General features: G+C 37.2%; 1 protein-coding gene across 1 annotated transcript in view; it reads right to left on the minus strand.

Annotated features, from left to right (window-relative positions):
* MOXD1 (monooxygenase DBH like 1) overlaps positions 1-24,124 on the minus strand; it is a 105,989-nt gene that overhangs the window by 20,400 nt on the left and 61,465 nt on the right. Inside the window, exons 5-9 of the mRNA XM_032159146.3 lie at positions 12,026-12,205; positions 11,623-11,725; positions 7,528-7,694; positions 6,275-6,466; positions 4,234-4,293 (exon numbers count right to left, since the gene is read on the minus strand). Coding sequence (XP_032015037.1) covers positions 4,234-4,293; positions 6,275-6,466; positions 7,528-7,694; positions 11,623-11,725; positions 12,026-12,205 — 702 coding nt within the window. The remainder of the gene's footprint in view (positions 1-4,233; positions 4,294-6,274; positions 6,467-7,527; positions 7,695-11,622; positions 11,726-12,025; positions 12,206-24,124) is intronic.

The raw sequence follows: 24,124 nt of genomic DNA on the forward strand, positions 1-24,124 counted from the left end.
ACATGCCCAAGTAATTAAAGGCAAATATCTTAAAAATGAGTAAACAGATAAGGAATGACATCAGGAAAGAAGAACGTTTTTAAAAATAGAAATTCTAGAGCTGAGAGGTACCAAAACGAAATAAAAACTTCACTGGATGAGCTCAACAGCAGGTTTCAAATAAGCAAGGAAATATCAGTGAACTTGAAGATTAATCAATAGAAATTATCCTATTCAAATAAGAGAGAAAAAAGACTAAAGAAAAGTGAAAATATTTCAGAGATCTATGGGCCAATATTAAATGTTCTAGCATTTATGTCTAACATATATGTACGTTTTCATGTATGTTAAATACATGTAATTGGAGTTCTAGAATGTGAGGAAGAAGACAAAAAGGTAGAAAAAATATTCAAAGGAACAATGCCTGAAATAATCCCCAATTTAATGAAAAACATTAACTTACAGACCCAAAAAGCTCAACAAAAGCCAAAGGTAAATACAAAAAGAGCCATACCTAGACACATCACAGTCATACTGCTGAAAACCAAACATAAGAGAAAATCTTGAAAGCAGCAAGAGAAAAATGACACATCATATATAGGTGAACAAGAATACAACTGACAGCTGACATTTCATCATAAATGATGGAAATAACAAAAAGATATTGAATTATATATTCACAAGTGTTGCAAAGGAAAAGCAACTTCCAACCAAGAATTCTGTATCCAGCAAAATCCAACTTCTGAAAACAAAGGTGAAAAACTTAATATTGTTTATATTCTAAATTAATGTAGGGGCTAATATACAATGATTTTACTAACTGCAAAAACATGATGTTTTGCACTTGATGAGCAAGGCAGGATTAGGCAAAGGGAAATGCTGATCTGCAAATGAAGTTGCATCTGATGCCTCAGTAAATATTGTATTTAATTTATCCTTAAGTTAGGATGGCTGTTCAGAGTTGTACCAAATTGTAGAAAGAAAGCTGGGCCTTTGCAGCCTCTTATCAACTAGTCATTGACTGCTGGCTCTCCTACTGTAAGGATCATAATTTTAAGAAGTTATTCTCTAACACCAAGGGGAATTTCCAGTGAGGTACACAGCTGTGAGCTATCATATTATCATCTGATATTCCCACTGGCTGAGGTTTGGTTGTGTTGGCCCTGAAGAGGGTATCAAGACAGTGCACCAAAATACCCACTATAATAATCACTCATTTATTATGTCTTTAGTAAAATATTTCAACAACAAAAATTATACATAAGGCATGAGAAAAAAATAAAACCAACACCAGTACATTGACTACTCCGTGTGTGCCCAGCTTCTATCCCTCTTCTTCCCATTTCAACCAAAGGTGATTACTATCTTAATATTTTATCTTTCTGTTGCTTTTCATTACACTTAACATTCAGTATATTGAAGTATGTATCCCTAAATAATATATTGCTTAATTTTCCTGAACTTTACACACATAATATCACACTATATATATTCTGCTGCAAGCTTGCTCTTTTCAGTCAACAGTATTTGTTTTTCAGATACATTTATGTTAACATAGGCAGCTTTCATTCATTAATTTTCATAACTTTATACTGTTTCATTATATAATACCACATTTATTTGTTCTCCTTTTGATGAGTATTTGAGATATTTCCAGAATTTTTTCATTCCTATATTATTACATGTTACTATGAATAGTTTACATATTTCTCTCCTGAAACACATTCTGCAAAAGTAATTCCAAGGTTAAATCTACATAGGAACGGAACTGAGTAGAGTATATATGAATCTCTAATTTTACTAGATAATGCCATATTTTTCCCCAAGATGGTTTTACAAGTTTAAATCACTACTAGCAGTGTATAAGTGTTCCAGTTTCAGCACAATGGAAATGCTATTTTAAATTTTGCCAAACTTGTGAGTTCAAAATATCTCACTCTGGTTTATATTTGCATGACTTTGGTTTTAAACAAAATTGAGCACCTTTTCACATATTTATAGTATCTATATGGGTTATTATTTCTTTGAAATGCTTTTGTCTTATCCTCTTTTATTGTATGCTTCTCTTCTGTCACTGATTTATGGACTTTGTTTTATAAGCTAGATGATAATGTCCTGTTAATCTATGTATTGCAAATATTTTTCCCAGTTTAAAACTCTTCTTAATTTCTTAATAGTGTTTTATTTTGGTAAGCAAAAGCTTTGACGTAGTCAAATTTGTTAATCTTTTATTTATAGTTTGTGCTTTTTATGTTTTGCTTAAAAAATTCTTAAGTACTCCAAATCATGAAGATATATTCAGGTATTTTTTCTTCCAGTGGTTTTAAATTTTTGCTGTTCACATTTAAATATTTAATACATCTGGCATTGATTTTTATGCATTGTGTGAAATTAAGACTCAGTTTTATTTATGTCATATGGATATCCATTAGTGCCAGCACCCTTTAATAAAAAGTTTATCCTTTTCCATTTATCTAAATGCTATGTCTATCATAAACCAAGTTTCCATCTGTAGAATTTGTAGGTCTGTTTCTGAGATGCCTCTTCTGTTCCAAGTCTTCTAACTTGGGACTCAAAGCATATTGTATTAATCGCCAGTTTTAAAATAAGCCTTCTTATCTAGTAGATTGTTTTCTATCTTGTTCCTTTTAGTTTTGTCTTGCCTATTTTTAACCTTTTGCTCTTCTGTGTAAATTTTAGAATCAACTTGCTCCATGTAAAAGCTAAAACAGCAAAATGTTTATATAAATAAAAAAAAAGATGAAAATATTTGCAGCCTTGGTCTGGTGAAGATTCCTTAGCTAGGATACCAAAACCTCAAATCCTAAAATTTCTCTGAAATTTTTTTACTAGAATAATATCAAATTTATGGGCCAATATGAATAGAAGTATTTTCTTTATTTTACTGAGCCTTTCTATCCATGAACACGGTTATCTCTTACTGTTTTTAGGCATTCTTTAATGTTTCCCAATAAAGATTTATATTTTTTTCACAGAGATCAAACACATCTAGTGTTAGACAGATGTGTTTGATCTGTCTAAATAAAACAGATTTGATCTGTCTAAATAAAACAGATTTATTTCTGTTTAATTTTTATTTTAAATTGTATTTTCTTGAGATAATTTCTTATACACTCAAATGCAATTAATTTTAGATAGTATCAATTTGGAGGAGGGTTTGATGCAGAAAATTACAGTAACTGTGAGTAATGTGTTTTGCTTCTTCACTTCTTCCTTTCTGATCCTTATATCTCATTTTTGTATCTTTTCCAGTACAATGTTGAATACAAGTAGTGATAACAAATACCCTTATATTCTTCCTAACTTGAAAAAAAACACTTATGGTATTTCATTTAATTTAATATTTGCTATAGCTTTTTCATAGCTAACTTCTACCTAGTTAAGACAATTCCGTCCTATTCCAGGCTTGCTAAACGTCTCCCCTGTCAACAATAAACTTGAATTTTATGAATGCTTTCTCTACCTCTGTTGAGGTGATTATATGTCTTTTTCTTTCAATATCTTCATATAGAAGGCTTTAATATATTTTCTAATTTAAATCAATTTTATATTCCTTAGCTAAACTCAAGTTGGTCTTATCATTAGATTTGTATATAAAAAAGGATTTGGTTTGTCAAACTCTTGTCCAAGTTATTTCCATCAGGTGCGTACTACTGGCTCCTTTTATACTATCCTTGTGAAGTTTTAGTTTTAAGATTATGTTACTACATTTTATGACTTGGCGGGAGATGTTCCCTCTTTTTATGTTCCTGAAAGAGATTGAGAAAGAAATGAATTATCTATTTCTTGAATGCTTGGTGGAATTCCCCCATTAAATCTGTTGGGACCAGATTTCTCTTTGAGTCAGAGGCCTCAAGGTCATGAAATTCATTCTCCCTTTGGAAGTCTGGATTTATCTAAGCCAGACTCAAGCAGAGAGTCAATTAATGACCATAGTTATTTTAAAAATATTAGATGAGAAAAATTAAAAGACTAAGGATAGCTTTTCATGAGAGTCAATAAATTACACTCCAAATATTATCCAAATATTATTTAATACTATAATATCATTAGTTAATTTGAAGTCTTAGAAAATGCTAAAACCTCTCTGATGTAACTTTTATGATATTTGATGCTCAAGATTTTTAGAACTTTTCTTTCCAAATGGAAATGGTTTTTACTTTTTTCTTCTAAAATCAAGTCTATTTCTTTCTCTCCATAAATGAACTTTAATAACAATATAAGTTTTCTTACCCAAGTCATCTCAGCTCTATCTTTCGTGTTGTAGCGACATTCAGTAATTAGGTTATCTCCCTGAAACATAAAAGTAAAAGCTTTCAGATTGAATTTTATGCTGGCTTATTTATCAAATACATTTGTACATCAACAGTTAAGATTTGCTGTATGAATGGATGCACCAAGTAATTTGATTCAGCAGAAGATCTCTGATCTGTTTAATTCTAGGTTTGCTAATATAACAAGCAAGCAAATAAATAGGACTCTCTGTGTTCAGCCAGACTCCACAACATTCTAGCTGGATGACCTACGTATAACCCAGGCACAATTTGTTCATCTAAAACCTAAAGATAAAAATTGTTCTTATTTTTGGCCATGGCGCAGTGGCTCACACCTGTAATCCCAGCACTTTGGGAGGGCAAGGCAGATGGATCACGAGGTCAGGAGTTCAAGACCAGCCTGGCCAAGATGGTGAAACCCCGTCTCTACTAAAAATACAAAAATTAGCCAGGGGTGGTGGCGAGTACCTATAATCCCAGCTCCTCAGGAGGCTGAGGCAGAGAATTGCTTGAACCCAGGAGGTGGAGGTTGCAGTGAGCTGAGATTGCACCACTGTACTCCAGCCTGGGCGACAAAGCGAGACTCCACCTCAAAAAAAAAAAAAAAAAAGTCCTTTTTTTTCACAGCTGTTATGAGCAGATTAAATGACATAATATATAGTCATTAGTAGCAAATGAACACTTAATAAACCTCAGACATATTGTGATCACCTCTTCATTTACATTATTTTCTTTAAAGCTCTCAAGTCATGCCTTTATTTCCTTATGATAGAATTGTGAGGCAAATTAATAGAAGTTTGTTGTTCTAGTGTTTTCCATCCTTTTGTACATTACAATACACATGGAAAATGATAACATTTTTATGTTTCCCCTTTAAGGTAAGCAGATGAAGCTATTCATGGACCTGAGGCCATCATCTCTGGGCTTTTGCCCTTAAATTTGACCCCCCTGCAATGCCACTCAAAGGGCCCAGAGATCAGTATCTCATCGCACTTATGCCATAATCATGGTGCAGCAGTTAGGAAGCTCTGAGATAACATTGTTTGGAAAGCCCCGGAGACATCATAATAAAATAGAGTGTAGTCCTTAACAACCTTGACAAGATCACCATTTCTCAAACTTCTTTCTACTCTCAGGATGTATCAAAGAATTTCTAAGATCCAAAGCTATGGATTTAAGGGATAGCTATTAGCAAAAAGAAGATCCTTTTCCTCTTTATCATTTTCTTCTGTTTTTTCAACTTTCCTTTTACATCCTATTGTGCCATGTCTTCTCCCTGACAGTTCCCATCTAAAAACCCGGTCTTCAGCATCATGTAGAAAAGATATTGCCATTACTCTCATTTCATAAATGGTACATGGATCTGACTTTTAAAAGTAAAATAAGGGTAGAAAATTATACTACAATTGAGCTTGATGGTCATGGAATAAAACTTTGAGAAAACAAAGCATTATAACATTTTTAAAGCCTTCATTCTCTTCTCTCCTTCACCATAACCCCAAGTATTGTGTCAAGCTGGATCACACAGCATAGTTTAATTAGCTATATCCAAATAGCTTTATCAGATAAAAGAATTATCCTTACATTCCTTTTTACTAAAATAAAACTTCTAAAAATATCCTATCTTTTCAACATTGCATAAAGACACCTCTGATTTTACCACCGCAGGAATTGCAACCCAAAGAATCACTAACTGGAATGTCAAGTATAAAAAAAGGGTAATGTTTAGTCCTCAGAACCTGAGATTTTTGTTTGGGGTTGTTTTTATTTTTCAGTCAACAACTTGAATTGCCCCTGGGAATCATAAGAAAAGTAAGTTTCAATTTTGGAAAACAGATCAAACACATTCCATCTAGGTTGTACAACACCCACAGTGGGTGGTGTTAAGAATACAGATGCAAGGAAAAATTCATTTCACTAGTAGAAACCTTGCCACATCTCAGCAGATATGTCTTGTGACTTTTATAACAGTCAGTGAAAAAGAACAAAAACATGCATACTGGTAAGATTGTTTGTTCTTCCTTTAGATACTGAAACTCTTGGAAATTGAAGTCAAAATCATCATCATAGGCAAGTAATTTCATTTCCTTCCCTTTTCGAAAATGACGCAGCCTGATGCCTCTACCAGCCAGGTGAGCATGGAGAAGAACAGCAAACACATGAATTCCACTTGGCTTTTCGGCTTCCAGAGCCTGCAGGGGACACCAAGGAAGACGCGATTAGCCCACATTAATGCATGTTCAGACAGTTCACATTCAAACACACTTGGAGGGACAACTGAGATAAAAAGCTAAAGCAATTTAAATGAATGCTTGAACTGACAAAGAGTTTGAATTCGGATTGTTCAGTGTTCTCCTTGTGAAGCAACATTTGCCGGGAGAAAAGTAGGGGAGCTGATGCTTATAAGGGGCCTCCCAGACCATTTCTACATGTTATCTTCCTTTTTCTTTCTTTTAGGAGGATAAGAGGCAATAAACACTCTTAGTAAAAAGATTCCAGTATGTTAGTAACCTGAAAACTCAAATTCTTAAAAGGAAATATTATTCCCACTTTTCCAGATAAGAAAGCGAAAGTGGGTCAACGGAATTAAGTGAATCGCCCATGGTCCTACAGCTTGTAAATGAGGTCATGGCAATTTGAATTATGAACTATGGCCTAAATAACTCAGAAGAGCATAATCTTTCCACTTCGCCAGTCTGCCATATGGTCCTCAACCACAATATCATATAATTCATAAAGAGTATGATCCATGTTGAAATATTTTCATTAAAAAACTTTAAGTGAAAATTATCATTACTAAATACTTATACTTTTCTCCTATCCAATTTTTTTTATATTAGTTATTTTTGCTCTGTGGTGAAGGAAGTGAAGGAAAGCATAAGGCAGAGAAACATAAAAATAAATGATGGAAAAATCAATATGGATAAAAGGTAAACTAGAGAAAGGAAAAAGACTACATAAACAAAGGTCGAAATTGTAAAAGATGATATAAAGCATGCAACATGCAACAAACAAAAAAGGCAGGAGCAAGAAGAAAAACACCCTGCCAACTACTTCTGTCTTTAGAGTTCTACTCCTGTAGCTTCAAGATTTAAAAAAGGAGTCAAAAGTCCCACTAAAATTGCAATAATGGTTTCACAGTGTGTCAACAAGAAAGGAATTGATAATAAACACGCACGGAATTTTTCACACCACAGTTTCTAAGAGCATTGACGAATCTGCAGAGAGCAGCTCAGACTCAGATGCTGCATACCTCTTCCAGGCACTCCAAAGTGCAGTGACCCTCAGACTGGAACTCAGGCATCCCTGGAGGGATGGTATGGAAGAGGCTCACCCAGAGGCCAGCCTCAATCACCCCAGCATCATATTTCCTTGTATCCATTGTGTAAAATAACCTCAGTCCAGAATTATCTATTAAGCCTAGAACAAAAGCACATAATTAAAGTGAGTTTCGGTTCTTAAAATGTTTTCATTCCCAAGAAAATTCTTGGTTTGAATTTTTTAAAGTTTTCATATTCTGTTGAAATAGGTTTATTTATTTTCCATAAACTGTCATGAGGAAAAGGGATACAAGCAGAGATTAGTGGCAGACAACATTCAGTTTCACAAACAAGAATTAAAACATGAGTAGCCATATTGCCTGCAACCTTTGTGGACTCACACAGCATACCACAAGAGAAATGTTTCAGTTATCTGGCTGTTATATTCCACAATTATCTAACATGAAGACAGAATGAAGATTCTAAAGCCATTCGTTAGAATATAGAATAAATAACTCAATAAAAGTTTTATTTTATATTGTTTTCAAGATGAAGTTCAGTAACATTTACTTTGAGGTAAAAACTCCTTAGTTTAGAAACCATCTGCTGATGAAGAAAACTACTGAAGATTCGCTTTATTTCTTTAAAGTTTGTCACCATTTTCTTCTTTATTCAATAGCCATTCAATCAACACACAGTCATTAAGAATCCATTATGTAAATGGCACTCCATTAGGCATTGTGGGGATGAGAGATGAATAAGACACACTTGTTGTTATGACATATTCATTACAGGGAGGGAGAGTATGAGCCCGAAACAGTTCATAAATTCATTTCACTAACTTGGAAATTAATTGACTTCCTTCTGCAGTAACTAACAGATTGATTCCTTCCCCTCAGTTTCCTTTCTTGTCTCATTTAAATCAATCAGCTTAATCTATTTCTAGTCAATCATTTTTAAACACAAGGTCTTTATATCAAATATTCCTCATTGTATGTTATATACCCCTCACTCACAAACACACACACACACACACACACACACACACACATACACACATTTAGAAGATATCCATTACTTTGAATGTTTTAGGATGTAATAAGTTGTTAAAATTAAGTATTTCAATAATTATCCCAGGAAAGTCTTACCTCTCAACCTCCCTAACAGCCTTGGAAAAAAATCCAAGCTTTCCTTTCCTGCTTCATGAGTTTGTAATTGTGAACATAAAATAATTTGCTATGTGTTTATTGACTCCAGCTTGTTCAGATATTCAGGGTCATTCCAAGGAAGCACTGTGATGGGACAATTAAGGACACTGACTCTGGAGCTGACCAACCTGGATGCAAATCCCAGCTCTGCTGCATATGAGTTATGTGACCTTGGGCAAATACTATGGTTAAATATTTATCCCCTCCAAAAAGCAGGTTTGAATATTGTTGAAATTTAATGGCCATTGTGATGATATTGAATGGTGAGAGCTTTAAGAGGTATCTAGGTCATGAGGGCTCGGCCCCTGTGAATCGATTAATGCCATTATTTCAGAAGTGGCTTTGTACTCTCCTGCTCTCTTTACCCTTCCACCATGTGAAGCCTACTGCCATGTTATGACCCAGTAAGAAGGCCCTCATCAGATGCCAGTACCTTGTACTTGTACTTCTCAGCATCCAGAACTGTGAGGAATAAATTTCTGTTCATTATAAATTACCCAGTCTGTGGTATTCTGTTACAGCAGCACAGAACAGATGAAGACATAAAGTTACCTAATCTGTTTGTGCTCCAGTTTTCCAGTATGGAAAATGGCCATAATAGTAGCACTACTACCTCATAAGGGTGATGTGTGGCTTAAACACCAAGTTCTAAGAGCAGTGTTTGGCACAAATGAGGTGCTCAATAAATGGCAGCCAGTCACACATATAGTGGTCACACATCTACCAGGGTTTCAATCAATTGTTAAATAAATCATAAACATCAATTATCCTTTTGTGTTATTATCAGTGCAGATACAAATGAGCACGATAATGTAGAACATCTATACTGACCTTAGAATTTTCTCTGGATATATCTTGCAAAATTTTGTTTTGTATTTTATATTTTTGGGATCTACCTCCTTATAATAGTTTGACAGGGAAAAAATATAAGTGGAAATTCCAGTTGCATTTCGTAGAGTTAGGTTCATTAGTTGCATTAGCTGTTTGGAGCATTAATAGATAATCTAGTAAATAAAGTAATAATTTCTTAAGCAAATATAGAATGATTATTAAAAAACTTTTCTGGAAACATAAATTCATATTATGTTATATTTATAAAAATAAAATTAATCTAAAATTTGGTCTAATTATGTACATGAATAAAAATAGAAAGTACTAAAAATCCTGAGTTATCTATTAACCTGTTAGGAAAATAAGTTTATGTTTCATTTTTACATTGAAACTATGAGAAAGTCAACTTAATTGACAACAGAGAAGGCAAATAAATTAAGCCTTCTACTTTTGTAATAAAGACTAAAAGGAAGAAGCAGTTCACATAGAATTTCCAACTGGAGAAGTATTATACATTATATAAAATATTTATTCTATTAATAATTTAAAATCAAAAATGTAAAAATTTTTTAAAAGTTGCAATATAAGACATATTCAATAATTAATCCCATTGTTATTATGATTACAATTTTTATGGTTTATAGTCACATACGATTTCATGGAAAATCTAACTTTGAGAATTTATTAATAGGTTATTTTGCTTGGTTTATGAAAGTTTTAAACTTTTATCATAGATTCATGGTTCAGAGTATGGGATATAATTGGTGGGTGGAAATTAAAGTGAATTCAGAGAGAAAATATTTCCTATTAATTACTTTAGGGTAAAAAAAGATACTTTATTGGCTTGCTCACAAATAGAATAGCTTAACACCTACTTTTATAGAAACATCACTCTTTAAATATCATAGCACGTGTCCTCTCTTCAAAATCTATTATTCATGCTGCTGCAGCCAGAGTGGTCTTTTCAAAATACAAATTTTAATATTTGACTCCATTGTATCAAACTCTTCAATTGCTTCTCATTGTCTTCAGGGTAAAAATCCTTAATGGGCCCTACAAGATCTGAGATGGTCTGCTTCAGCCTTCCTCTGCAGGTTCATCAGCATCTTTCTTTACTGCACCCTAATCCTTCAACATCTCCAGTCACCCAGGTGAACAGTTTGATTCTTTAATGAAGACTTTTTAGCCCATCCCCACCAACACACACCCCTGGCTGGATTAGGTCACCAATTAAATACTCTCATAGTGTTAGGAATCTTCTTTGGACCAATTGGCATATATATAATTTCATATGATTGCTGTGAAAAATTGATTGTTTCTCTTTCCCATTGGGCTATAATTTCCATAAGGGTGGGAACACATCTGTTTTTCACTCACACTATATCCTCAAGCACAGATCGGGTACATAGTTGGAGCCCAGTATTTGCTGAAAAATTGCACGAGTCAATACAAAATAATAACTTGGAGTTACTTCTGTTGATAATTTCATGTTAAATCTATCAATGTTGGGATTTGGAATATCATACAAATGATTTCAGAAACAAAATGTACATCCTTACATTTCTTTACTTCAATATCATATTACACGGTGTCACTGCATGAGTACTTTTTAAGTATATCTATGGTTTGCTTACCACACAACAAAATGCTTACACTTTTTAATATAATAAATGGTAACTTTTTCTTATGTGCAGTTAGAAAGAAAATGTTCCATAAACACCATGTATGTATTGGGACTAATCTACATCATAAAGGAAAAGTCTATTATTCTACTTCCTGGTAGGTAGCATGCAAGTGTTTTTTTTAAGATTAGCGACTGCATGTGCTCGTTTACCTGGTTTGGTGCTGGTTAATGCCTGCTGTTACAGTATAATTATAAATAGTACCCACTTTCACTTTAAAAAGTATCCTAATTTGAATGACAAATGTATAGCTTAATTCCTTCTAACACTGGCTACTATTTTGTTTCAACTCTGTTAAAGACAAGACTTACAAGGTACAAAACTTTTTATAAAAATCATAGGTAAAACATATGAACAATAAACTCACCTTCCTCATAAGTGGGATTGTCATAATGGACTTCTAGGAGCACATAATGCGGATCTAATGGAGTGCCGAGGGATAATCCAACATGAGGTGGATAAGAAAAGCCCTAAATATGGAAAATGCCATGAGACAATGTCCTATGAAAGTCCCTGAGAGCTCTATTCCACTAAAAAGCCAGCCATCTTCAAGGATATTTCAACCCTCTGGAACCCCATTCATCTACAACTGATGAAATAAAATAAAAATGACTTAAAGAAAAGAATCCCTTCCTATGAAAATGGAGTTAAGCCACCTTCATATCAAAAGCAGCATTAGAGCTTTACTTCTAAGTATTAATTAGAATAATATTTGCGGAGGGAAATATGATCAGTTAATTGTGTTACATCTCAGTAATCATTAGCCCCACCTCTCCACCAATAGCCCAGGCAAAAATCACGGTTTCACAGGTGAGGAATGCATCGGGCATGTTGGGGTGATAGCACTCGTGGCCGGACTCCAGAACGCTGTCGTTAAAGTTGCTGCTGCACTGATAGAGCAGGATGTGGTGCACCAGACTCTCATGGCCTCTCTGTATCACTGGCTCAACCTACACGAACATAAATGAGAGGGAGGACACAATAAATAAAACCACCCTACAACATCCCACAACAGACATGAAACTAGCATAAATTATTATCAGTTTCTCAAAGGGATATTCTTCTCAATTATGTCAAGGTTATGTAGTTCAAGTCAAATTTGTTCTGGAGACAGAGACAATGGTAAAGATAAGACGATGACAATGGCAACAACAAAGATGAGATAACCATTTACTCCAAGAAACAGGACTTTACTAATCGGCTTTTTTTGGTTGTTAATTCACTGTCGTGTCCCTTGGCCATTCTGCAGAGCAATTGTTTTGAAAGTTGCTTGCTTTTTCCCAGGTTTGCTCTTCCTCCTCCTCCCTCTCATTTTTAAAAAAATTTTTATTATTATACTTTAAGTTCTAGGGTACAGGTGCACAATGTGCAGGTTTGTTACATATGTATACATGTGCCATGTTGGTTTGCTGCACCCATTAACTCGTCATTTACATTAGGTATATCTCCTAATGCTATCCCTCCCCTCTCTCCCCATCCCATGACAGGCCCTGGTGTGTGATGTTCCCCTTCCTGTGTCCAAGTGTTCTCATTGTTCAATTCCCACCTATGAGTGAGAACACGCGTTGCTTGGTTTTCTGTCCTTGTGATAGTTTGCTGAGAATGATGGTTTCCAGCTTCATCTATGTCTCTACAAAGGACATGAACTCATCCTTTTTTATGGCTGCATAGTACTCCACAGTGTATATGTGCCACATTTTCTTAATCCAGTCTATCATTGATGGACATTTGGGTTTGTTCCAAGTCTTTGCTATTGTGAATAGTGCCGCAATAAACATAGGTGTGCATGTGTCTTTATAGCGTTTTTTTTCACGTAGAAAAAAAGAAGTCAAGGCTGTGGGCACAAATGCTCTTAGTCTTCCTCTCTTCCACCTCAAAATGTTATCTTTACCCATCCCTACCAGAGGTAAGAGGTGAGATCTCATTCATCTCTATAAATGCATGGTGCTGAGAAGAAGGCTAAGACCTTAAAGACCACTGAGTTACAGGGTTCTTTTTTCTTTCCCCTCAGAGTTCTTGGAATCTTTGTTCAGCTGATAAAGTAGCCCCAGTGTGCTGCTAAATATCCAAGAGTTTAGCCTTAGAGTTCATCAACACTTCTGTGTTTAGTCCTAACTACTCAACTTCAGGCACTGCATTTTAAAATCCTTGCTTGCTCTCTACTTTCAGCATGCACATTTACATGAAGTGTTTTCAGCTGTTTTCTCCTATGGCTTTGTTTTCCATTTTCTCCATAGTTTTTTCTCTTTTCTGTAGGGAAATCTAAGCAAGGGGGGAAACGGTATGTAGTGGGTCGAGTCTGAATGGGCAGCCAAGAAATTCCAGTTTTTAAATCCAGGTTTCTTTTGTGTTACATAGTGAGTCATGCCACATCTAAGCCTCAGGTACATTTTCAACATCACATTCATGGAAAAAACATTGCACACGGTTTTGTTTGCACTTGTTTTGTCTCTAAAAGATCGTGAGCCCTGAAGGCAGAAACTTTCCTATTTTGCTTGAAAAGGGTAGTTATTGTTCAAGCATGGTTGCATAATAACAATGATTGCACAGAAGTAAAACCCAGAATTTCTATAAGAATTTCATTTTTATGTCTAGTTTTAGCTTCTGTCTGAGACTTGACGTTTTTGGGTTCCTCAGTCTTCCAAGGGGGACAGGGCACTGCTAAGATGCCAACAGTAAAATATTCAGGCACATGTGAGATTTTTGCTAAGTACCTCATAAGTTCAGGCAGAACCTTAAGGTTATACTGAGCTCTATAAGGTAGGTCTTGGGAAGAAGCTGTTAGGGCAAAGGAGAGTTGGTTACTATCAGGACAGTTTCAGAAACTAGTGGCCTTCACTGAAGTAGAGGAAGAGGGAGTTAAGGGTGTGTGATGCTGGGTGGTGCTTGACTCTGGGGAGCTTCAAATAAACAGCTTGAAAGAAACTTTTAAGAGCAAGTGCTTTTTTTTAATCTTCATAGGAAGTGCTAAAACTAACACCAAACTGCAAAGCTACCAATTTATCCCTGGAATAATAATAACATCTGTCTTTTATTTAGACCTACTATCTACTAGCCACATATGAATCATTCTATGTATTTCATTTAATATTTACAACAAATCTATAAGAAAGATGTTATAATCCTTATCTTACAGATTTACTGAAACTCCGAGATTAGACAACAAGCTCAAAGTACCACAGCTGGGAAATGGTGATGGGATTTTAAACCAGGCTAGTCTGACCTCAAAGTCTGTACTTTCCTACTGCCTACACATTATTGCAGGAAGCATGTTGGAGATGCATCAAGGACCCTGGAAGTTGCTGCCAGTGGGAGGGAGGATGAAAGGCTTCAGTAAGGCAAGTTGCCGACAGCTGTCATTAACAAGGGTGATGACCTCAGGAGCCAATGCCAGAAGGTGCTTCTGGAAGCCACTAGCAGGGACCACCACATGCAGATGCCCTCAGAGGTGCAGTGCCAGACTGGGAGTCTTACACCAGGGGAGGGGGCTCCTGGCCTCCCTGCCACTCCAGTCCCAGTGCCCCTCGGCCTCTAGGATGAGAAGACAGACCCATGGCCTTTCAAGGTGTTCCTTCTTACAAAGGGCAAATAACAAGGCTTCTCTTTGAGACTTGATAAGGGCTTCAAGAAGAATTAAACTGTAATCTGACCTTCAGATTACAGATTGAGTGTGCAGCCTAAAACATGAGGATTTCCTAAGCAAAAACACCAACCCATAAAACAACAAGGAAACTTGCTGCAAACTTGGGTACTGATCACGGGAGGAGAGGATAAAAATGCTTGGAAGAAGCAAGCCCTTGGCAAAATAGAAAGGAATGAGCAAAGAAAGGGAAAAAAGGAAAGAAAAAGAAGCGCTTGGAAATGATATATAAGGATAAATATAAATTAAGAGGCTGATAATATGGGAGAAAAAATTACCTGACTATCAAACTCCTGAAAAATAGAAGAATAATTTCGAGAGAGGAAATTTTCAGACCACCATGGGGATATTAAGTGAGACACCAAGAATGTTCCTTAAGGATGGACATAACTTGTTTAGTGGAGGGTACAACTTGAGGAAATGGGAATACTTTGATCAGTGCGGGACAGGGCTATTGGCTCAAATGCTTAGCACAGGATAGGATTTCCCACAATGCTTCACGCCATGCTTACAGAGCCTGATCAAGCCAGGGCACTGCTACCAATCCCCTCACGGAGGCTGCTCGTTATTTTCTGCTCCCACAACAAGTTCTACAAACATTTTAAGCAGTCAACAAACTTGTGTTTTAACTCTGTTATGATATTCTTCTTTAGCCAAGGCACCATCTGAGGAAGCAGAGTGAGGCACACACAGAGCCCCATGCCCCCTCCTGCTTGTTGGCTGAATGCGGCATTAACCTGACTTTCTGATGTGCTGGGTAACTGTCCACGGAAAAGACAAGACTTTTGCTTTTGCATTATTACATTATTTGTAATGATGATAGAGTTACACATTTTTTAATTAAAAATACTCAGGCTGGGCAGGGCGCTGTGGCTCACGCCTGTAATCCCAGCACTATGGGAGGCCAAGGCGGGCAGATCACAAGGTCAGGAGATCGAGACCATCCTGGCTAACAAGGTGAAACCCTGTCTCTACTAAAAATAGAAAAAATTAGCTGGCATGGTGGCGGGCGCCTGTAGTCCCAGCTACTCGGGAGGCTGAGGCAGGAAAGTGGCGTGAACCTGGAAGGCAGAGCTGGCAGTGAGCTGAGATCGCCCTACTGCACTCTAGCCTGGGCAACAGAGTGAGACTCCGTCTCAAAAAAAAAAAAAAAAATACTGACGCTGTAATGTATCAGTACATTAAAGAGTAGCATTTAAAAAGTGTTCCTTATTCTGGTTACTTCACACATTCACATTATTGTCACAATCACAGGGGGAATGCCAAGAGTTGCCTCTATTCAAAAATATTAAAATTGTAGGAATTATTAAAGAAAGTCATGGCCATAGAAAGTATACAAATATAGATGTATTGGTATTCCTGACACTGGAATGAACATCTAATTTAATCTTGCTTGTAGCCTGGCTGTATGATGGCAGAAGAAATAAATAAAAAGAAATACAAAGCAGTACATATGGAAGTGGAGGCAAGACACAAACATGGAAATTCCCCCGATGACATCAAACTGTGTTATTGATCCCACATTCTTGTACAAAGGTGGGGTGTACAGACCCAGAATGGTGACAGGCCTGTGAGCTTACCTTCCTATGGCAAAACAGACCAGGCAAGGAGGGTCTGGCAGCTGTGGGTTATTTATTAACTACTGTGTGTATTAAAGGAACAGCCCAGAAACCAGAACACAGATAGAAAGGGAAAGACTTCAACCTGAAAGAATCTTTTAAAGAGGAAAACAGTCTCTTCCGTTAGATCAGGTAACTGGAGCTTTCGGATACACTTGAGATATCTTAGCAAGAAAAGAAGAGAACAACAACAAACAATTGCTCAAGAGTAGCCAAAACCAAGGTGGAAATTAACACTGACCATAAAGCTGACCTTAGCAATGACTATTTTTCCTAACCTCATCATCTCTTCTTACGCACTTTATCTAGGTCAAATATGCCTAACATAGCCCCTGCAGCACAAAGAGTGCTTAATAATTATTTATTGAATTGAAATAAAATGAATACTACCCTTTCCATGAAGCCAACATCAGTGAGGCTGAATCATTAAATTCATTTGCCTCTTAGTTTCTTGATTATCTCCACTATACTGCATCCCACTTCAGCTACTGAATCCCGTTGTCACACCCTGCCCATGAGTACACTACCTCTGAAATTCTCTTTCTGTGCCCCTTGCCTTTCCTGTTAGCTCTTTCACACTTTTCCTGTTGCTCAGCCAGCCATTTTCTCCTGGGAGGTCACTTGCACTCATCACTCACCAGCACTCACAACTGACCCAAATGCTCAAATAGTGAATCACTCCTGTAATCTGCTCCTTCTCATCCTCCACTTAGGACACTGGAGATATACTTTATACAAGTATTCGCATAAGACTTCAAAGTTCATAACTCACACTTTTGCCTCAGAACATCAATCTTTCTTTGGTTTTGCTCTGCATTCTGTTCATCTCCCTGAAGTGGCTATCCTAAAACCTTTCCCAATCTAGGCACACCTCCTAATCAGCTCTCAGCAAATGTCTTCACTATTTTGATGAGAGAGGAAAGCATTTTTATCCACTCTGTAGTTGCCTGAGGGCTGAGCTGGGGGGATAGAATTTGATGCAAAGGACACAATATGATTGAAAAAATCTTAAATGTCAGCAACCCATTCTATATATTCATTTTTCACAATGTAGAAAGTAACGAAATGATTCAAAGAATCTACACTTGGTGGCATCTTATTCTACTTAACTTGAGCTATACAGGGTGGGATGAGACATAGAGAACCTAAGACCAAGTGACTGGGTACAGAGATAAGACCAAAAAATTCTATGTGTTGCAGAATTCCCTAGAACTTAGAACGAAGAAAATGTTTCAGAATTTGAGGCAAGAAAATCTTGGGGGAAATATATATTTCCCTTCAGTTACTGAAAGAACGAGATCTTTGACAAAACTGTGCCTACCTGCTGATCTCTCTTCACCAGCACCTACACTGAAAACAGATTCAATTCAGAAAGGGCTTTTTGTGAAAGACACCGAGTATTGGCAAACAAAAATCCGTATGGTTTTGGAGGCTTCAAATAGCCAATTACCTAAACAATAATGCTGGCTGAAAGAAACATATTTTCTTTGCTTGATTCCCCTGTGCTGGGTTGAACAGCATCTCCTGAAAATTCACGTTTACCTTGAATCTCAGAAGGGGACCTTATTTGAAAATAGGGATTTTGCAGATGTAATTGGTTGAGAGGAGATCATACTGGATTAGGGTGGCATCTAAATCCAATGACATGTGTCTTTATGAGAGAAAGGAGAGGGAGATTCAGACACAGATACGTACAGAGAGAAGATGGAGGCATGAAGATGGAGGCAGAGATTGGAGTGATGCTGCCACAAGCCCAGGAATGCCAGAAGCTACCAGAAGCTGGAAGAGGCAAGGAAGGGGAGCTTTTGGAAGGAACCTGGCCCTGCCTATATCTTGATTTCAGACTCCTGATCTCCAGAGCTGTGAGAGAATAAATTTCTGCTGTTTGAAGATATCCAGCTTGCAGTCGTTTATTACAGCAGCCCTAGGAAATTCATACATCCTCAATTTTCTACCACAAACTAACAATTTGGAGATTTGTACATTTATACCTAGGTCATGATTGTCCCTGTCATTGTGACACGAACTCATCAACTCATCACAAATACACATTTCTCATACATGACTGAAGTTAAATAGGTTTTTTTTATTTATAGCTAAATATATGTGTGTCGTGCTTTAGCTATTAATTTTGGGGGTAAAGCGGGAGAAAGTACCTTTCTTGTTTTGTCTGATTATAATCAGCAATATGTGAGAAACACAGGGAGGTTACTAGCGCCCTTTTGAACAATTTTCCTGTACTCATTCTTCCAACTCTACCCATTTAACCCGTGGCTCCTTGCTTGTTAAAACATGAGTGGACGAGTGGAACGTAGCTCTTCAAAAACAACTTGTGACTCAATAAATTCAAAACTAAAACAAAAGGAGAGAGGTGATGGGTGTAATCTGTAATGAGCTGGAAATTTTGTAAATTCCCATCACTTTTCTTCCTGCCTGTTCTTGTTCCTGGCACCCAGCTTTATATACCTACCTGAGGCACAAGTTGCTGCCCACATAAAAGCCCGTAATCCATCTCTGAAAAAAGTTATCCAGAGGTCAGCTAGCTCCTAAAGTGATGCTGCCTACGGGAACATTTCAGCCAGAACTAACCGTGTAGATGGATGAGCATATGATCATGCTGACATGCTCATGTGACAATGGGAGCACAGACGTATCTGCCCCTCTCTCTCCATGTCTCCTGCCATATCCTCATCCCTAACAGGAATGGCTCTTTTAGCCTGACAATATATCCGAGGTATGAGAGGCAACCAAAATTAACAAGGAAATGGCATCTTTGCACCACAGACACTCCTCTCTGAAGAAGGTAAGTGTGCAATGCAAATCCTGACTTGGTGATGTGGTGTCAAGGGGCCACAGTCAAGGGGCCAGAGCAGGAATGGACCTGTCAGCTAAAGCACACGAGGTGATGGCAAGAAGAGATGAAGTGGGAAAGAGATGAAGAAAAGGAAGGAAAAAGAGAAGAAATGAGGGCGAGGAGGCTTCTGGGAAATAACTCACCCCTTGCTGCAATCCCGAATTCTCATGCGTCTACCATCTTCAAGCACAACCTTGCCCTGCCAGCCACAATTGGTCAGTTCAGGGAAGGGTGCCCAGCCTATCTCGGAACTTTTCAAATGACGAAAAGGAATTCAACCCCCTCTAGAAGCTGAATATGAGCTGTGAGGTTCAGCAACCTCTAGGGATGATGTTTCTCAGCACATGGAAGAAGCCAGCATTCAGTGAGATACCAGCAAGCAAGCACACAGAGAGGTAGCAGAGACAAGATAAGACAGGTTTGGCAGAGTTCGAACACTTCACTGAAGCCATTCCTGAAACCAGTTGCATCTCTGCCAACTGTGGTTTATTTACTCAAGTTTTCCTCTTAATAAATGAGTCGATACATTCCTTCTTTTTCTGAAACTAGTTCAGCCTGGGTTTCTATTACGTGCAAATAAAAGTCCTGATTAATAATCAAACACAAATAAGTATAAATCATCAATTCATCAATATGTATGTGCAATCATGCATGTGCTACCTGAAATTTTTTTCTTCACATTGGAACATTGCCACATAAAATACTTTGCTTTTGTTTTACTCTTCCAGTTTATTTACTATTCTTAATTGGACCTGCGAAAGTTAAAAATAGTTACTTCAGGCCGGGCACGGTGGCTCATGCTTGTAATCCCAGCACTTTGGGAGGCCGAGGCGGGCGGATCACGAGGTCAGGAGATCGAGACCACGGTGAAACCTCGTCTCTACTAAAAATACAAAAAAATTAGCCGGGCTTGGTGGCGGGCGCCTGTAGTCCCAGCTACTCGGAGAGGCTGAGGCAGGAGAATGGCGTGAACCTGGGAGGCGGAGCTTGCAGTGAGCCGAGATAGCGCCACTGCACTCCAGCCTGGGTGATAGAGCGAGACTCCGTCTCAAAAAAAAAAAAAAAAAAATAGTTACTTCAGTAAATGCCCTTGAAGAGTAATATGTTGGGAGAGAATCACTTCCTCTACTACATACCTCTACTACATACCAATGTCTTTCTCCCTTGCTTACTGATTTCTGAATTTCCACCTAGGCACTTAGGATTAAGGCTATTTGACTTGATGAAACAGGTAACATGTTATGATTTACAGTTATTTATTTTTAAATATGAATGAATTAGGTCCTTTGGCCAAACACTTCAAGAATACAAAAACAAAACAGAACATTACTTTTAAGACAGTTTATAACACAGCATGCTTAGTGTATGTATTGCTGTTTGAATTTTTAATAGATTACTTATGAACTCTAAGGTACCTTCTGTCCCTATATTAGCATATATATTAATTTTCAATTACTTGAGATATTCAATACACCAGAGATCACCTAGAACTTTATGAAAATTTGGAATTAACATATCTATGGCCAGCAAGAAGTAGTTAATTTTAAATTAATACATATATGGCCAGCAAGAAGTAGTAGTGTCCCAGAGGTCCCATCTTGGCTGTGCGACTAACCAGCTGTGGGACATGCCATGAGTAAGTCACATGATTATAGCTCTGCTTCCAATCCAGCTCTAGTCTGTGTACAGACTAGATGAATATATACATTCATTTAATCCTCAAAGCAATCTTATGTGTTTAGGTAAAAGAATTATTCCACATTTTACAGATACAGAAAATGAAGCACACATAAGTTAAGAAACTTGCCCAAGTGTCACAGCCCAGATTTGACTCTGGTGGTCTGGATCAAGAATGTGCTCCTAACCACCACGTGATATACTTGTATCTTTACTAGCAGGGTCACGGATGGGACAGCATCAGTGCTGTACCAAGAACACTTCAGATCCCTGGAGCCTTTTCTGTGCACCCACGACTAGGTTCTGTTCTAGGTTCCTCATTTCTAATCACTTGCATCTGCAACTTTCCTCAGAGGACTATCTTGCAGAGAACTAGTGCCACAAAATATACATTCCCCTGGGGCAGGTGAAAGGTATGGAGATGGGGATGTCCAGCAACCTTGCCCAGATGGGACACGTTCTCCAGGGGTTTGGATTGAGGCTGGAACTGCAATGAAATCACACTCTTGCTCAGCTTCTTCTTCCCTAGCCTTATTCCCCCCACCAGCCAACCCCCGACCCAGTGTTTTCTCCTGGCACTTCCTTAGTAAATCAATTGCACATAAATCCACGTCTCAAGGGGATACATTTCAAATAAGACAAGCAGCATAATGGTGGAATATTTTTTTGGAACACATTTTATTGGGTTTGATTCTTGCTTTATTATTTTCTGTCTCTATTTCTTTGTTGTTTAACTTCTCACTAACTCAGTTCCTTTAGCAGTAAATTAGTGATAATGAGGCTTACTTATAAGATTATTTAAGCATTCAATGGCTGGTCCATGTGAAGCAACAGATACCTTGTAGGTGCTCAAACAATAGTACTAGTATTACTATCTTAAGTTGGATCCTGAGTTTTTAAATGCAATTTTAACATTTTACACTCACAGACAAGTAAATCTATACAAGTAATCCATTCACAAGTTCCAATATTTCAAAATCTAATTTTAAGGCTTGTATGTCACAAATATTCAGGCAAAAATATTTCCGTAAATATTAATGTTATTGCAAACTATGTAATCATGAAATATGTATTGGTGAGTGTCATCTCAATATATTAAGGATTTGATTTTCTAATTTTTATGTATAAGACAGCTATATTTTCTCTACAGAGATCTTTTTCTGAAATATGGCATCCCTCTTTTCTCAAAGGAAACTTATTTACATTCACTCATGTATGTTTATATATAGTTTTAAATATAAATTTTCCTTATCACTTTGATTTAAAAATGTTTTCTTTCAAGAGATGTTCCTATGAATGAATGAATGTTCATTCTTGGACTCAACTGACAACTCCCCACCCACCAACAAAAGCCCCACCTACATCTACATACTATGTGCTCTTTGTTAGGTGCCGAGGGAGGAAATAATGATGCATCACACATGAATCTGACAGTCTTATGGATCAAATTCTAGAACAGTAGAGAAGCTAAAGCTAGAGAATAATCATTTTCTGTTGCTTTCCAGCATCAATTCCTCAATATTTTCCTATCAGGAATCCTGAACTTCCGAGCTACATCTTTTGGCTAAGAATGATCGCCAGCTTCCTTGGGTGGCCTAAACCCACTTATGTAATCCCATCCTTGATAGGAGCTGAAATTGATCCAATCACAAGGAATCTGTAGACTTTTACATGATAGCTAAAAGCTATCCTCTCTTTTCCCCTGGATGTGAAACAGAAACTGTGTTACATCAGAAATCTATGCTGCCATTTCTCTACCATGAGGCAAAATAGCCTAAGGATGAAGGCAATACAATATTAAGGGCAAGCTCAAAATGAAGCTACAGCTCTTTTTTTTTTTTTTTTTTTCTGTGATGGAGTCTCACTCTGTCACCCAGGCTAGAGTGCAGTGGTATGATCTCGGCTCACTGCAAACTCTGCTTGCCGGGTTCAAGTAATTCTCCTGGCTCAGCCTACCGAGTAGCTGGGATTACAGGCACGCACCACCACACCTGGATAATTTTTGTATTTTTAGTAGAGATGGGGTTTCACCATGTTGGCCAGGCTGGTCTCAAACTGGCTGGTCTCAAACTCCTGACCTCGTGATCCACCTGCCTCAGCCTCTCAAAGTGTTGGGATTACAGGTGTGAGCCACCGCGCCCAGCCAAAGCTACAGCTCTTGAAATATCATGAACCTCTAGGCTAAGGGATTTGCTTCAAATAAATCTAAGCAACATTCAATTGAAATAAAAATGGGTTTGATGATGATAATAACTGTCAATGACAATTATTTTCTTCAATCACCCTTTATTTGTTTCTTCCCGTCTTCAGACAAGCAATGAAGGTTGAGGCGACTACTCAAATCTGGATTAACCCATTTCTTGTTTGCTCTGAGAAATGAGCACTGGCAGCAAGCAACACTTTCTTTTTTTTTTTCTAAATGGGAAATAGGTTAAGGTGGAAATTTTAATTCGGCAATCTGGAAAAATATACATATAAAACAAAGCATTCCCAAAATAACTAATAGCTAAGCCTGGTTCTATAATGTGCTTGAAAAACACTTTTTTAAGAGAACAATGAGTATTTAGAACATGCTAAAACAACAAGACTCATCTTATTTCCCATTTTTCATCTTCAAAGTGTCCTTTAAGTTGCTTTTTAGTCATAGCTATCATCCTAATCCACATCTCTCATTAATCCTATAGGAATTATAACAATAGTCATCTACTTATCTTCTTGGATGTTGCTATTGGTCTGAATGTGTCCCCCAAAAATTCTTATGTTGAAATTTAATCATCAATGTGATAGTATTAAGAGGTAGGGTCTTTAAGAGGTGATTACACAGATGGGATTAAGTCTATTACAAAAGGGTTTGAAAGACTGGGTTCATTCTCATGCCCTTCTACTTTTTACCATGTGAGGACACAGCAACAAGGTGCCATCTTGGAATCAGACAATAGCTTTCACCAGACAGCAGACACCAATGACAGTGCCTTGACCTTGAACTTCCCAGCCTCCAGAACTGTAAGAAATACATTTGTGTTCTTTATACATTACCCAGTCTAAAGTACTTTGTTATAGCAACATAGACTAAGATATG

This window comes from Hylobates moloch, unplaced genomic scaffold, assembly GCF_009828535.3.
Source record: "Hylobates moloch isolate HMO894 unplaced genomic scaffold, HMol_V3 SCAFFOLD_2, whole genome shotgun sequence".
Lineage (NCBI taxonomy): Eukaryota > Metazoa > Chordata > Mammalia > Primates > Hylobatidae > Hylobates > Hylobates moloch.